At 43.7% G+C, this 14155-nt stretch overlaps 1 protein-coding gene across 1 annotated transcript in view; it reads left to right on the forward strand.

Annotated features, from left to right (window-relative positions):
* Positions 1 to 1279: 1279 nt before the first annotated feature.
* SERPINE2 (serpin family E member 2) overlaps positions 1280 to 14155 on the forward strand; it is a 32789-nt gene continuing 19913 nt past the window's right edge. Inside the window, 3 exon segments of the mRNA XM_007956034.1 lie at positions 1280 to 1547; positions 6018 to 6245; positions 12421 to 12618. Coding sequence (XP_007954225.1) covers positions 1289 to 1547; positions 6018 to 6245; positions 12421 to 12618 — 685 coding nt within the window. The 5' untranslated portion in view covers positions 1280 to 1288.

Consider the following 14155-nt stretch of genomic DNA (forward strand, 5'->3'; position numbering starts at 1 on the left):
CAGCGAAAACCAGTCTATTTTAGCTCACTAATGCCTAGCATGTTTACTTATGTTTTATTCACTATGCTAAAGCATTCAATCGTGTGGATTATAACAAATTATTGATAACATTGAGAAGAATGGGAGTTCCAGAACACTTGATTGTACTCATGAGGAACCTGTACATAGATCATAGATCAGGAGGCTGTCATTCAAACAGAACAAGGGGATACAGCATGGTTCGAAATCAAGGAGGGAGTGTGTCAAGGTTACATCCTTTCACCATACTTATTCAGTGTATGTGCTGAGCAAATAATCCGAGAAGCTGGATTATATGAAGAAGAACATGGCATCAGGATTGGAGAAAGACTCATTAACAACCTTTAGTATGCAGATGACACAACTTTGCCTGCAGAAAATGAGGATGACTTGAAGCACTTGCTGATGAAGATTAAAGACCACAATCTGAAGTATGGATTATACCTCAATATAAAGAAAACAAAAATCCTCACAACTGGTCCAATAAACAGCTTCATGGTGGATGGAGAAATGATTGAAGTTGTCAAGGATTTCATATTACTTGGTTCTACAATCAACACCAATGAAAGCAGCAGCCAAGACATCAACTGATGTATTGCATCAGGCAAATCTGCTGCAAAAGACCTCTTTCAAGTACTGAAGAGCAAAGAGGTCTCCTTGAAGACTAAGGTGCACCTAACCCAAGCCATGGTATTTTCAGTTGCCTCTTATGCATCTGAGAGCTGGACAATGAATAAGGGAAGATCGAAGAAGAGTTGATGCTTTTGAGTTGTGGTGTTGGAGAAGAATGCTAAGCATACCATGGTCTGCTAAAAGGACTAACAAATGTGTCCTGGAGGAAGTGCAGCCGTAATGCTCCTTGGAAGCAAGAATGGCCAGACTTTGTCTCATCTACTTTGGTCATGTTGTCTGAAGGAACCATTCCCTGGAGAAGGCTATCATGCTTGGTAAAGTGGAGGGTCAATGAAGAAGGGGAAGGCCCTCAACAAGATGGGTAGACACAGTGGCTGCAACCATGGGCACAGGTATAGCAGGGATCATGAGGCTGGCAAAAGACTGGGCAGTGTTTCATTCTGCATAGGGTTGCTATGAGTCAGAGATGACTCAATGGCACATAACAACAATAACAACAATGCCCTAGAATATCAATTTTCAGGTGTTCCATTTTATACCTAGTTGAATACAAAGTCATCCCCAAAATAGTGTTAAATTATGTATAATTACATTTTTTTTAATCTAATTTTTCAGGTTTTTCTTGCTGGAAGGAACCATGAGTTGGCATTTTCCGCTCTTCCTCTTGGCCACAGTGACTTCACCCTCAGTCTGCTCCAAGTTCAGTCCACTGTCTCTTGAGGAGCTTGGCTCTGACATTGGAATCCAGGTTTTCAATGAGATCATCAAGTCCCAGCCTCAGGAGAATGTTGTCGTTTCCCCCCATGGAATTGCATCCGCCCTGGGGATGCTTCAGCTGGGGGCCGATGGCAGGACAAAGAAGCAGCTCACCATGATGATGCGATATAACGTGAATGGTATGTGTACTCTTGTGTCACTGGCTGGAGGCTTCACCACGTGGTCTTAGACTCCAGCCTGAGCAGCCCAGCAGTCTGGGAGGGCGTTTACTGAAACCACCCGGGGTTTAGGGCCAAGCTTTTCTGTTCTGTAGGACAGATACTGAGGTAATAGAAGTGAGGAGAACTGCATTCTCATCTCTGTGATAGATCTGTGCATCTTTGGGTCATTCACTTGGTCTCTCAAAGTTCCATTTTTCTATCTGTATGAAGAAAATACTTTGTCTGACCCAGCTCCATGGGTGTACTGGCTTAAAATGCATTACGGTTGTGAACGTTGTCTTAATTAGGGTTCCCGAGAAAAACAGAACCAGTCAGACATACATACATATGCAGGGTGGGTAGGGGAGTGGAAGGAGATAGAGAGAGAGAGAGATTTACTTCTAGGGACTGGCTCATGCAGTTGTGAGTGCTAGCAAGTCCAGAATCCATAGGTCAGGTAGCAGGCTGGAGCCTTTTGGGGCTTTCCTCCAGAGATCCATAGGTTAGGCGACAGGAAGAGTACAGAGAGGGAAGAGAGAGAGAGATACCTGTTTATAGTCTGTACAGTACTTATAATCTGGTTCTATGGTTACTGTAAACTTGTTGTCATCAATTCAATTCCAACTCCTACAGACTCTATAGGACAGAGTAGCGCTGTCCCATTGGGTTTCCAAGGCTGTAAATCTTTTTGGAAGCAGCTTGCTATATCTTTCTCCTGTGGACCAGCTCGTGGGTTTGAAGCACCGACCTTGCAATTAGCAGCCACACGTTTAGCTACTGCACTGCCAGGGCTCCTTACAGTTATTGTAAGATGTTGCCATTGAGTGAGGCTGGAGGAAGAGAGCTTGGGACCTCCTTGTCCTTTATTTATTTATATATTATCAACTTCCTGTGAATCTATAATTAGGTCAAAATTAAAAGTTTAAAAAAATCTAAGGTCCAGTGGAAAAGTTTGAGTCTTACTGACAGAGAAGCCTGTTTTTCTTTAGCTTTGTAAAATGAAAAGCTCAGATTTGCTAGCACCGTTGTTTTGCTTTTGCTCAGTTTTCTTTACCCAGGGTCACCTTCCACTTGCCTTTCCCACAGGCGCATTTTGGATGGGACTGGAAGCATGACCTGGCTCCTTTGCCACCAATATGCACTGTGACTGACCCTGGGGATCTTAGTCTGGGTTCTCCAGAGCTGCAAACCAAGGCAAACCATTGCCTTCGAGTTAATTCTGACTCCTAGTGACCCTATGGGATAGGATAGTCCTGCTGCATAGGGTTTCCAAGACTGTAATCTTTACGGAAGCAGACTGCCTCATCTTTCTCCTGTGAAGCGGCTGGTGGGTCCAAACCACCAACCTTTCAGCTAGCAGCCAAGTGCTTAATCACTGTGTCACCAGGGCTCCTACAACCAGTTCAGTGTTGCCAAACCACTGAGAATCATACTCTAGCCAAGTTGACACATAGCATTAACATCACACTGGGCAAGTCACTTTTCACATCTCGGCCGTACTCTTTTGGAGAGAAGAGGGAGTTTACCTACCCATGTTCTTCCAGCCCTCCTAGACAGAGTTCTGAGGATCTTTGGATCAGTGTGATAGCTGCATTGATGTGTTTGGCGGGAAGAGAGGTAGAGATGTGTGTACTTAAATATATCACCTTTTAGTGTCTTCAGCGTAACTGCCTAACTGCCCTGTGCTGTCTAGGCAACACTAAGCTTTTGCATGAGTTTGCAGTTTATTCATCTGTTGGCAGAATATAGGGACTAAATATTTGGAGCACACTGTTCGGCCCCTTGCTTGGAAGTTCAGAAAACACTTGGTGGTTTATAACTGCTCAAATTTATGGTCTTTCCTACTGCGATCCAGGCCCCATCCGCTGATACAATTCCAAAACAGCAACTGGATTTTTGTTGTTTGTTCTATTGCTGAGCCACATGAATTTTAAGTCTGAATTTCTAAAGTTTTGGCAGTATCGGCCTGTTGGCAACTCTTCCCTTTCTTTCTCCAGAATAGTACAAGTATATTGTAAAATTTAACATCAGTTTATGGAACAGACTCACCTAAAATGAGCCCAGGGTGTTTTTCAGGCCTGGTGTGGGCCCAGTCCCTGAGAAGGCAAAATAAGGATGCTCGTGGTGAGGAAGAAGGGAAGCTTGTGGGGGTCAGTGCAAGGAGGTCTGCCCTGATGTTTTCTCTGCAGAACTCTGTGTGTATGTAGGTGGCAGTGTGGCTAAAAGGACCCTGATTTGAAAGTGTCTTTTAGCCTCCAACAGCTGCAGTCCCCATCTTTCCATGTAAAATGGGGTTGCTGATGCAGTGGGTTTGAACGGCCAGCCTTCTGGTGAGCAGTCAGTTGCTGTGGCTACCCCCCCGAGCAAATGTGAAAGTAAAGAACAAAGCCCTGTACTGTGCCCAGATCCACAGTTTGTGCTTGGTGGTCCTGACCTACCCAGCAGCACCGCAGAAGGAAGGCCTGGTGATCTGCTTCCATAAAGATTATAGCCGATATCATGGCTGAACATTTGGATCAAAGATGCTATAAAAGTGTCCTGATCAAAAGGAGGAAAATGTAGAACAGATTTTGAAATTTTCATGGACTCCAGACTTTCAGGAGTCCTGGAGAGTGGGTGAATCCCTGAAATTACTACCCTGAGATAATCCTTAAACCTTAAACCAAAAATATCCCCTAAAGCCATCTTAAAAATAAACAGTAGTTGAACTTACTAGTAAAGAGTGCCTGCCTTGCGGTTTGTTCTCTTCCCAAAACTTACGTATATGGAATCAAAGTGAGGCAACAACTTGGAAGATAGATAGGAGCCTTAGGGGTAGCAAGTTGCGTAGCAAGTTTACGTTAGTGAGGAGGAACAACAGAACAGAAGAGGGAGAGAAGGATTGCACAACTCGAAGAATGGAATCAGCGTCACTGAATTGTAGCTGCAGAAATCATTGAGTTACTGTATGTTTTGCTATGTATGTTCTCAAAGGGGGAAAAAAAAAAAAAAAGATAGCCAAGACAGCCTTAGGGAGCTCAGCTGTGCAGCGTGTCAGGAGTTGCCGCCATGAGGCAGTCCACTCGCCAGTGACAGGTGTCTCGGGTTCTACCGTCTCCTCTCGTGGACCATGGGAGAGTGTTCCCTGCCCTTGTTGAAGCCTTATGAACAAGGTACAGAGTTTAGAGTGAAAGGTAGGATCTTCAGGAAACTGCCGGGATGACTCTGGAAGGACTATTTAGGGACAATGTCACTTTGAAAAGACCTCAAGAGATTAAGAAGGAATTTGAACTCTAGAAACACAATTCATTTTTACAATTTATTTTCCCCTTCCCCCTCCCCCCCCAAAACGAAATGGAGCATATATGACTGGCTTGTGTAAAATGAAGTTTATAATTGCCATAGAATTAATCTCCTTGCTTTTCTGAGCTTGATATCAAGTAAAAATCACATTGTTCTGGATGGTGACACATAGCAGTTTTTTTAATAGTCTTCCTAATGCTTGGTTCATTCTTTTTCTCCTCCCCCCCCCCCCAAAGTAGAAGAGATCTCGTTGTTAAGTCTTTGGCAGAAAAGGAAATCGTGCTTAAGATTGGAGAGGAAGTGAGAGAGGGAGGGAGGGAGAGAAGGAGGGAGGGGAGGAACTGGGGACAGAAGGGTTGGGGGAGTCCACTGATGATTGGCCCAGGATGGCATGACTGAAGAGCACACTAGCTTTCATATTGACCTGCTGCTCAGAGGGACCTCCCCGAGAATGAGCTAGACTGGCAAAATGTTGAGAATGCCTTGAAAATGTTGCTAGTTACAAATTCCTTATGATTCTGTCCATAAAAAAACTCACTTCTGTGGAGTCAGATGGACTCATAGCTACTCCCCCTTGGGTTTCCGAGATGGTATCTCTAGGGAAGTAGATTGCCCAGTCTTCCTTCCAAGGAGTGGCTGGTGGGTTTGAACTGCCAGGCTTCTGGTTAGCAGTCAAATGCCTTAGGCACTATACTACCAGAGCTCCTGATTCTGTCGTTACTAGCAAGTTATTTTTGAGAGCTATTTAAAATTACAGATACCTTATTTTAACCTCTGCTTCCCCTCCTTTTCTGAGAAAAGGCCACTGAGAAAGCAAAGACTTAGTCTCTTCTTATTCAAACTTACCTTGTTTATGCTCTTATTTGCTGGAATGTAAAAGATCTTAAGGTCCCTGGATTGCGCAAATGGATTGCGCTTAACTACTAACAAAAGTTGGCTGTTTGAACCCACCTAGTGGTCCCATGAAAGAAAGTCCTGGCAGTCCGCTTCTGTAAAGACTACAGCCAAGAAAACTCGGTAGGACCTGGAGCCCCGTGGTTCAGAAGCGTTTCCATGAGAGATTTGGTTTGTTGTTGTTGCTGTCGTTTTTCTTATGAAAGATTTTAAAGAAAAAAAACTTGTATATTCTGCTGGTCATATGGCTGCATTTTCTCATTTGTCCTTTAGGAGTCGGCAAAGTGTTAAAGAAGATCAACAAGGCCATCGTCTCCAAGAAGAATAAAGATATTGTGACCGTGGCTAATGCAGTGTTTGTTAAGAATGGCTTTAAGATGGAAGCGCCCTTTGTGACGAGGAACAGAGATGTGTTTCAGTGTAAAGTCCGGAATGTGAGCTTTGAGGACCCAGCCTCTGCCTGTGACTCCATCAACCTGTGGGTGAAAAATGAGACCAGGGGTGAGTGGCCACAGGCCCCTGGGAAACGTTCTCTATGATTTTATACTTTGTGAATGAAGTGCACCTTAGACTCCGAGGTTCAATCTGGTGTCCAGAAGTCCAGTGGCCCCTCCATGGAGAAGGGCCTGGGCTCCAGCGAGCTCTGTTCTGTCCTTTCTTTCCTAGCAGGCTCAGGCCTCAGTCTCCCTTCCTTGCCCCCTTTAATGCTCCCAGTGCACACTGTGCCCTTGGGAATTTCTCTCCCCATGGTCCTCCCAGCATAGCAGAGTACATACTTCCTTCTTTCCCTGCTGCATCCTGTCCTCAGTGTCCTTGGCTGGTCTTTGTTGATGATTTCATGGCTTGTCCCTTTCTGCTTTTACATCTGCTGTTCCCCTTGCATGGAATGCCCTTATCTTCCGTTATGATTGAGGCTCAACTTCTCTCACCTTCCCTGTCTCTAGCATCTGCTGTCTCCAAGATGCAGCCGCTTTGAGGATCCAGCCTCTGCCTGTGACTCTGTTAGGCAATACAATTATGCCTTTTAACCACCTCATTATAGCTCTTCTGCACCACATAGTGGTTACTTGTTTATTCGCATTTTTCCTCCTATTAAACAGGGAATGGGTAATGTCCTTGTTTCAAATCTGTAGGCTTGTAAACTAGAGACCTAGGTAAAAACAGGAAGAGGCAGGACTAGAATGGCAGAGGACAGTGAGGGATAGAAAGACAGATTTCAGAATATATTTTCATAGAAGGGAGCATTGAAGTAACAAAAGGTGATGCCCAGAAACCTAAATAAGGAGAAGAAACCCAAAGAAAATTTGGGAAACCCACCTTCCTGGCTTCTCCAATGTGCTTCCTGGCGCTCCTGCATCAGAATTACCTGGGCGTGTGTTTAGAATGCAGGTCCCCATATCCTGAGGGAGGAGCCTAGGAAGCTGCGTGAAACCAGATCCTGCCCACGTGCCCCTCCACCACCCATCACTGTCCTTCTGTATGTAAATACTGGAGAACCACTAGAGGAACTAGTGAGAGACGGACGGAGAATTCTCGGGGTCAGGGGAGAGCATAGCCCACTGACGGGATAGGTTGTCCTATATGGTCTTGTTTGGAACAATCAGGAGAAACTAGGCAACATGCAGCTGGAAGGATGGCATGGAAATTCAGGAGGGGATTTGAGGTTCTGGGCCATGGATATGAACACCATGATGTATGTCCAAGTGACGGTTGGAGCCATTGGGTCTGTAGACACTGTTCCTCTCATTTTTGCTGTGGCCACGTGGTGCATCTATAAAGTAGAGATGTGTTTTGAGTCTGACATTTACAAAACTACCAACCCATGTTTACTACACTAAGTCTTAGTTTAAAGCTCAGAGCAGCACCTGATTACTTAAGGGAACATCCCCCCAAGCTGGAAAAGTGGAGGGGTTTGACATAAGAGAAACTAGAAGTACATGGAGGAAAGCAAAAACCAACATTTGGAAGGAAATGCCCATGGTGATGGCTTTTCTGACTTGTTTATGATTTCCTTCCAAGTATAGCCTAAAACAGCAGTCCTCACAACTGGAACAGTATGCAACATCACAATAAATGGAGAAAAGATTGAAGTTGTCAAGGATTTCATTTACTTGGATCCACAGCCAGCCCTGTGGAAGCATCAGTCAAGAAATCAAGTGATATATTGTATTGAGCAAACTTGCCACAACCCTCTAAAGTGTTAAAAAGCAAAAGATGTCACTTTTTGGACTAAGGTGCGCCTGACCTCAGCCATGGTATTTTCATTCAATTCATAAGCATACAAAAGCTGGACAATGAATAAGGAAGACTGTAGAAGAATTGATATCTCTGAATTAGAGTGTTGGCAGAAAAATATTGAATATACCATGGACTGCCAGAAGAACGAACAAACCTCTCTTAGAAGAAGTACAGCCAGAATGCTCCTTGGAAGCGAGAGTGGCAAGACTTCATCTCACCTATTTTGGACATGTTATCAGGAGGGACTGGTCCTTGGAGAGAGACATGCTTGGTAGAGGGTAAGCAGAAAAGAAGACGACCCTAAATGAGATGGACCAAAAAAGTGACTGCAACAGTGGGATCAAACCTGGCGACGGTTGTGAGGATGGCACAGGCCCAGGCAGTGTTTCATCCTGTTGTACGTAGGGTTGTCTTGAGTCAGAACCATCTTTATAGCACCTAACAACAACATGGCCTAAACTAGAGATATTTTTTTTAACTGTTGTGGAAACATTGTTCAAGAGGTGGAGACATTTGAAACAGATTTATGGTCCTCCGTATTGATGCTTAGGAGCTCTGGTAGCATAGTGCCTAAGGCACTTGACTGCTAACCAGAAGGCTGGCAGTTCAGACCCACCAGCCACTCCTCGGAAGGAAGGTTGGGCAATCTACTTCTGTAGTGATACTGTTTCAGAAACCCAAGGAGGGGTTGCTGTGAGTCGGGTCTGACTCGACGGCACATGACAACAACAACAATATTGATGCTTCTCAGTCTATGTTGATAACACCTTTATTTCTTCTCTTATTTGATTGAGAGATTAAAGCTGGCATCGGTAGACCCTGGCATCCCTTCTCAGCAGAGGTGCTTCCTGAAACCTCAAGTTGATCAGGAGTGTTGCAAATGTGAGAGGTTTCAGTGGTTCTCCCGGGCGGCTGGAGGCCATAGGCCTGAGGCCCATGGTTGGAAGAAGGTGGCACTCAGACTGTGGCTGTCACCGCTGCTCAGCTGCCTCCCTTATCTGTGGTTGTTGTGTTTGCTGCTGTTGAGTCAATCCCAACAAACGACAACCCATGTGTGTCAGTGTAGAGCTGAGCTCCATAGGGTTATCAAATGGGTTATTTTCAGAAGTAGAGCACCAGTGCCTCTGGGTTGACTCGAACCTTCAGACTTCCATTTAACAGCCTAACAATCAACCATTCTCACCACTGAGGGACTCCTCTTCCCCTGTAGAATGGCAATGTGTTTAATCAAGGTAGCAAGGTAGCCTGATAGTTTTCAGACACTTGGACATTCGCATACTACATCTCTGGGAAAAAGAGTGATTAGTGCAAGCAGTGCTTCTCAACCCTGTCAGACCCAAGGCCATCCTTTTTTAAAACAAATGCTTGTAATATTCCCTTTACTATCCTGAAATGAAACTCATAGATCATGTAACCTATGCACACATACACAAGTGCTTTTAAAATTTAATACCGTGTCCAGATGGTTGTATAAAGAAAATAATGTGTACATGCAGTTCAGCAGGTAAATCTCAGGAGCTCTAGTGGCGTAGTGCCTAAGGCATTTGCTAACCAGAAGGCTGGTGGTTCAAACCCACCAGCCACTCCTCGGAAGGAAGACTGGGCAGTCTACTTTCCTAGTGATACCACCTCGGAAACCCAAGGAGAGGTCGCTATGAGTCAGATTTGACTTGACGGCAGCAAGTTTGGTTTTTTTGGTTTTGAGGTAAATCCTCACAGTTAAAGGCTCACTTGCTGACTGAAAGGTTGGAGACTGGAGTCTACGCAGAGGAACCTAGGAAGGAAGGCCTGGCAGTCTCCTTTAGACACACCAGCCATTGGACACTGTGGAGCACCCATCTGTTCCGACGCACCTGGGATCACTAAGAGCTGGAGTCCACTCGAGCCACCTGGTTTGGTTTTTACTTATTGCTTGCCAGGTGTTCATTCTGTGTCCTGACCTAAGGTGGCATTGGTGCCCTCCAGTGTACGTAACAAGCAGCATGTTTATCGAGACTTACGTAAAGGTTCATTGTACATCAGAATCTTCTTGTGCTTTCATCAGAAGGACCTGAAGCTTTGCTAATTCCCTGCTGAATGAGACATTCTTTCTTCTTCAGGAACAGTTAGTTTTGTTCTCGCCATTTAAAGTATAATCATTGTTGGATGCCATCGAGTCAGTTCTTTCTGATAATGACCTTATGAACGACAACGCAACACTGCCTCGTCCGGCACCATCCGTCCTCACGGTTGTTGCCATATTTGAGACCGTTGTTGCCACCACTTTGTCAATCCATCTCACTCAGAGTCTTCCTCTTTTTTGCTTCTGTGCCAAGCATAATGCCCTTCTCCAAGGACCGGTCCCTCCTGATAACATGTCTAAAGTATGTAAGATGCAGTCTTGCCATCTTCCTTGTAAGGAGCATTCTGGCTGTACTTCTTCCAGGACAGATTTGGTCACTCTTCTGGCAGTTCATGATATGTTCAATGTTGTTCATCAACACCATCATTCAGAGGCATCCGTTCTTCAGTCGTCTTTATTCATTGTCCAGCTTTAGTACATGTATCAGGTGACTGAAAATACCATAGCTTGGGTCAGGCACACCTTGGTCCTCAAAGTGACATCTTTGCTTTTTAACACTTTTAAAGTACAATAATCTGCACTGATATCATTTACTACCTTTTTTTAATGTACTTGGACTAAAACCTACACTGAATTAGCTTTAAGTAGCAGTGATCTCCATTTTTTGGGGAAAAAAACAAAACAGCTGAATCTTCAGAGACCAAGCAACCTGCTGCCCTCAAGTTGACCCACAAAGCAGCAGATGGGTTCAAACCACCCACCTTTCAGTTAGCAGCTAAGAGCTTAACCACTGTGCTGCCAGGGCTCCTTAAGGGTCAAGCAAAAAGAACTTACATACAAACCAGTGCTTCAGCCAGAGATAGCTCTTCTGGAAAAATCTTTGCAGCCTCACACGAGCTTCCTTAAACTAGATGGACCATCCTGACAGCCTTTTCCTTCAAAATTAGGTGTTCTTCTAGGAGAGACCCCCTTTCTTATTATCTCTGCAATATTAGCACCTTGCTGTATGCCGGGCCCAGAAATTTAGGCAGTGAGTTTTAGTTTCAGTTCTGTATTTCTGAGGCCTGTGGTAATCAGAGATTCCAAACTCATCCTCAGCATTTTGAAATAGTCAGGGAAATTGAGCATTTAAGATAGATGGGCATATGCGGTGAACATTTATATCAAGTATACTCCCTAGAGCGATCAATCAATCAATCGTGGAAGAACAGAATGGCAATGTTTGCACAGGGAGATAGCTCAGGGGACAGGAGTGGACGGGAGGCAAGGACGCAGGGAAGAGGTAACTACAGGGAGGAAGTGGGAAGAGAGCTGTTACATTGTGGGGAAGTACAGTCAATGTCATGAAACAAAATGTATATGAACTGCTGTATGGAAAATGAATTTTCTCTGTAAACTTTCACCCAAATCACAATAAAAATTTTAAAATGAAAATGAGAGATGAAAAACAGAAGAAATTGAGCATTTGCCCTTGATAATACTGTATGAGGCAAGGGAAGATTCCAACTCGGGTAATTACAAACAAAACCAAACCAAAACTTCTCTTGTGCTGACCAAGAACACTCACAGGCAGTTATACATGCCAATTATTATCAAAAATAAGAAAAGTAATTATTAATTAAAGCATTCAGCTGCTAACCAGAGGTCTGGTTTGAATCCACCAGCCATTCTTCACGAGAAAGATGAAGCAGTGTACTTCCATAAGGATGTACAGCTTTGGAGACCCTGTGGGGTAGTTCTACAGTGTCCTGAAAGGTTGCTATTAGTCAGATTTGATTAGATAGTAGTGGGTTTGGTGGTTTTTTGTTTTATCGCTTATTTCAGTGAACACAATTTTCTGAAACGTGGGGCTTGTTGAAAATTAGCTATAAAAGAATTGCTCACTGAGAAGTTTAGGAACCCCAGACTGTGATCACGAAAGTGTTTTTCAGATCTCTGGTTTTTAACCTCTTGTCAGTTGTATTTTTTAGCAGGGTAAAAAAAAAAAAAAAAAGTGGTAAAAACTCCTTAGAACTATCAGCCATGGGAGATCAGAAGGGCAGCATTTGCACAGGGAGACAGCTCAGAGCACAGGTGTGCATAGGAAAGGAGGACACAGAGGAAAGGTAACCACAGGGAGGAAGTAGGAAGACAGCTGTTATAAATTATGGGGATTGCAGTTAGTGCCATGAAACAAAATGTGCATGAACTGTTGAATGAAAATTTTTCACCCAAATCACAAAAAAATATGAAACTTTTTTTTTTAAAGGCTTCTTTTTAAGGATTTCTCATACCCCTCCCTTTGGGTTTTCATTTTATGAGACTAGCAGGTGCCTTTGGCTTTCAAATCGGCTGCCAGTCCTGAGGTTCCTTCCTTCTTTATTCTTGACTTCACAGGTATGATTGACAATCTCCTCTCGCCCGATCTCATCAGTAACGAGCTCACCAGGCTAGTCCTTGTCAATGCTGTGTATTTTAAGGGTTTGTGGAAATCACGGTTTCAACCTGAGAACACAAAGAAACGGACATTTGTAGCCGCTGATGGGAAGTCCTACCCAGTGCCGATGCTGGCCCAACTTTCCGTGTTCCGGTGTGGTAAGTCCATGCAAGGGGAGGCCCAATTTAGAACGTGCTGGTGCCAGAAAGACCTCTGAGCGTTTTACCTGAGCTCCAGGAGGAAAGGTTTAAAAAATAAAATGCAGGGAAGAGGGAAAAGTGGGATTTAAAAAAAAAAAAAAAAATGCTTATGGTAAGTGTTGTATTATATACAGAAGTTATATATTAATAATTAATACATATAGGCTTTTAGGTTGAAAATTTAAAGATGAAAAGGACAATTCACAAAATAATATAAATGGACATTAAACCTAAGAATGCACTTTCACCTCATCATTAGCCATCTTACATGACCAAATTAAAAATGAAGGCAAACGTAATTTCTTCTCACTTACCAGATTAGCAAAAATTACAAACATTGACAAAACTCAGTCAGTCTTGTGCTGTGTAAGCGGGCACCACTGAGATCTGCTGGTAACTGGGAGTGTTGGTCCAACTGATGTCCTTGGAGTTCGTGACCTGGTGGGCCACTCAGAGGAGTTCATCCTAGGATGATGACACACTAGCAAGTAAATGGAGCCCCGGTGACAAAATGCGTATGTGCTCAGCTTCGCTGCTAACCAAAGATTGGCAGTTCGAACTCACTCAGCAGCTTCACAGTAGGAAACCTTGGTAGTCAGCTCCTATAAAGATTATAGCCTAGAACCTCTATGGGCAGATCTTCCCTGACACAGGGGGTCACTAGGAGTTGAAATGGACTTGACAGCACCTAACAACAACGGTGCTCCATGGGGTGTGAGTAGCTGACTTTCCAGAACTAGTTTGTCAGGCCTTTCTTCCATGTATGTAGTGGAACACACATGATGGTTAGACTTAAGATTTACTTAGGTAGAAAGAGAACATGCATTGCATGGTTGATTTTAGCAAGCAAGTTAGAGAAGGTCCAATGCCAATTCATCTTGATGTAAAGTGCTGTCTATTCAGATGTCTATAGAGATGTGCTCAGAGAATGTTCAGCAGAAGGTTGACAGTGGTAGGATTTCAAGTAAGTTATTATTTTTCTTTATTTGAATTTGATTTGTATGTGTGTTTAATTAGCACATTCCAGTTTTATAATCAGGAAAAAAAATGAACAATCTCTACTATAGATAATTCAGTGTGATGATTGTTTTGTAAATCTCACTTCATTGAAGTACTCTTGATTCACTTTAATCTTTTTCTCACTCTGTAAATTAGTCTTCTGTCTCCCATGTATATCTCAGTATGTGGGTTATAAATAATACCTTTGTAAATTAAGTATGAAGGAGCCCTGGTGGCACAGTGGTTAAGAGGTCAGCAGTTCAACCCACCAGCTGCTCTGTGGGAGGAAAATGTGGTAGTGTGCTTAAAGATTACAGCCTTCAACCCCAAGACTGCTCCCTACGACATCCTTCTAACCTGGAACTGAAGCCACTCCTGGAGGTCACTTTTCAGCCAAATAATAGACTGGCCTCTATGATAAACATTAACGCGGTCAGGAACGTGCTCCTCAGGCCTATCAGTATGCAACCAAAGGGCAACATCTGCCCAAAAGCAA

This window comes from Orycteropus afer, unplaced genomic scaffold, assembly GCF_000298275.1.
Source record: "Orycteropus afer afer isolate SDZICR_OR568_19922 unplaced genomic scaffold, OryAfe1.0 scaffold00002, whole genome shotgun sequence".
NCBI classification, from domain to species: Eukaryota; Metazoa; Chordata; class Mammalia; order Tubulidentata; family Orycteropodidae; genus Orycteropus; species Orycteropus afer.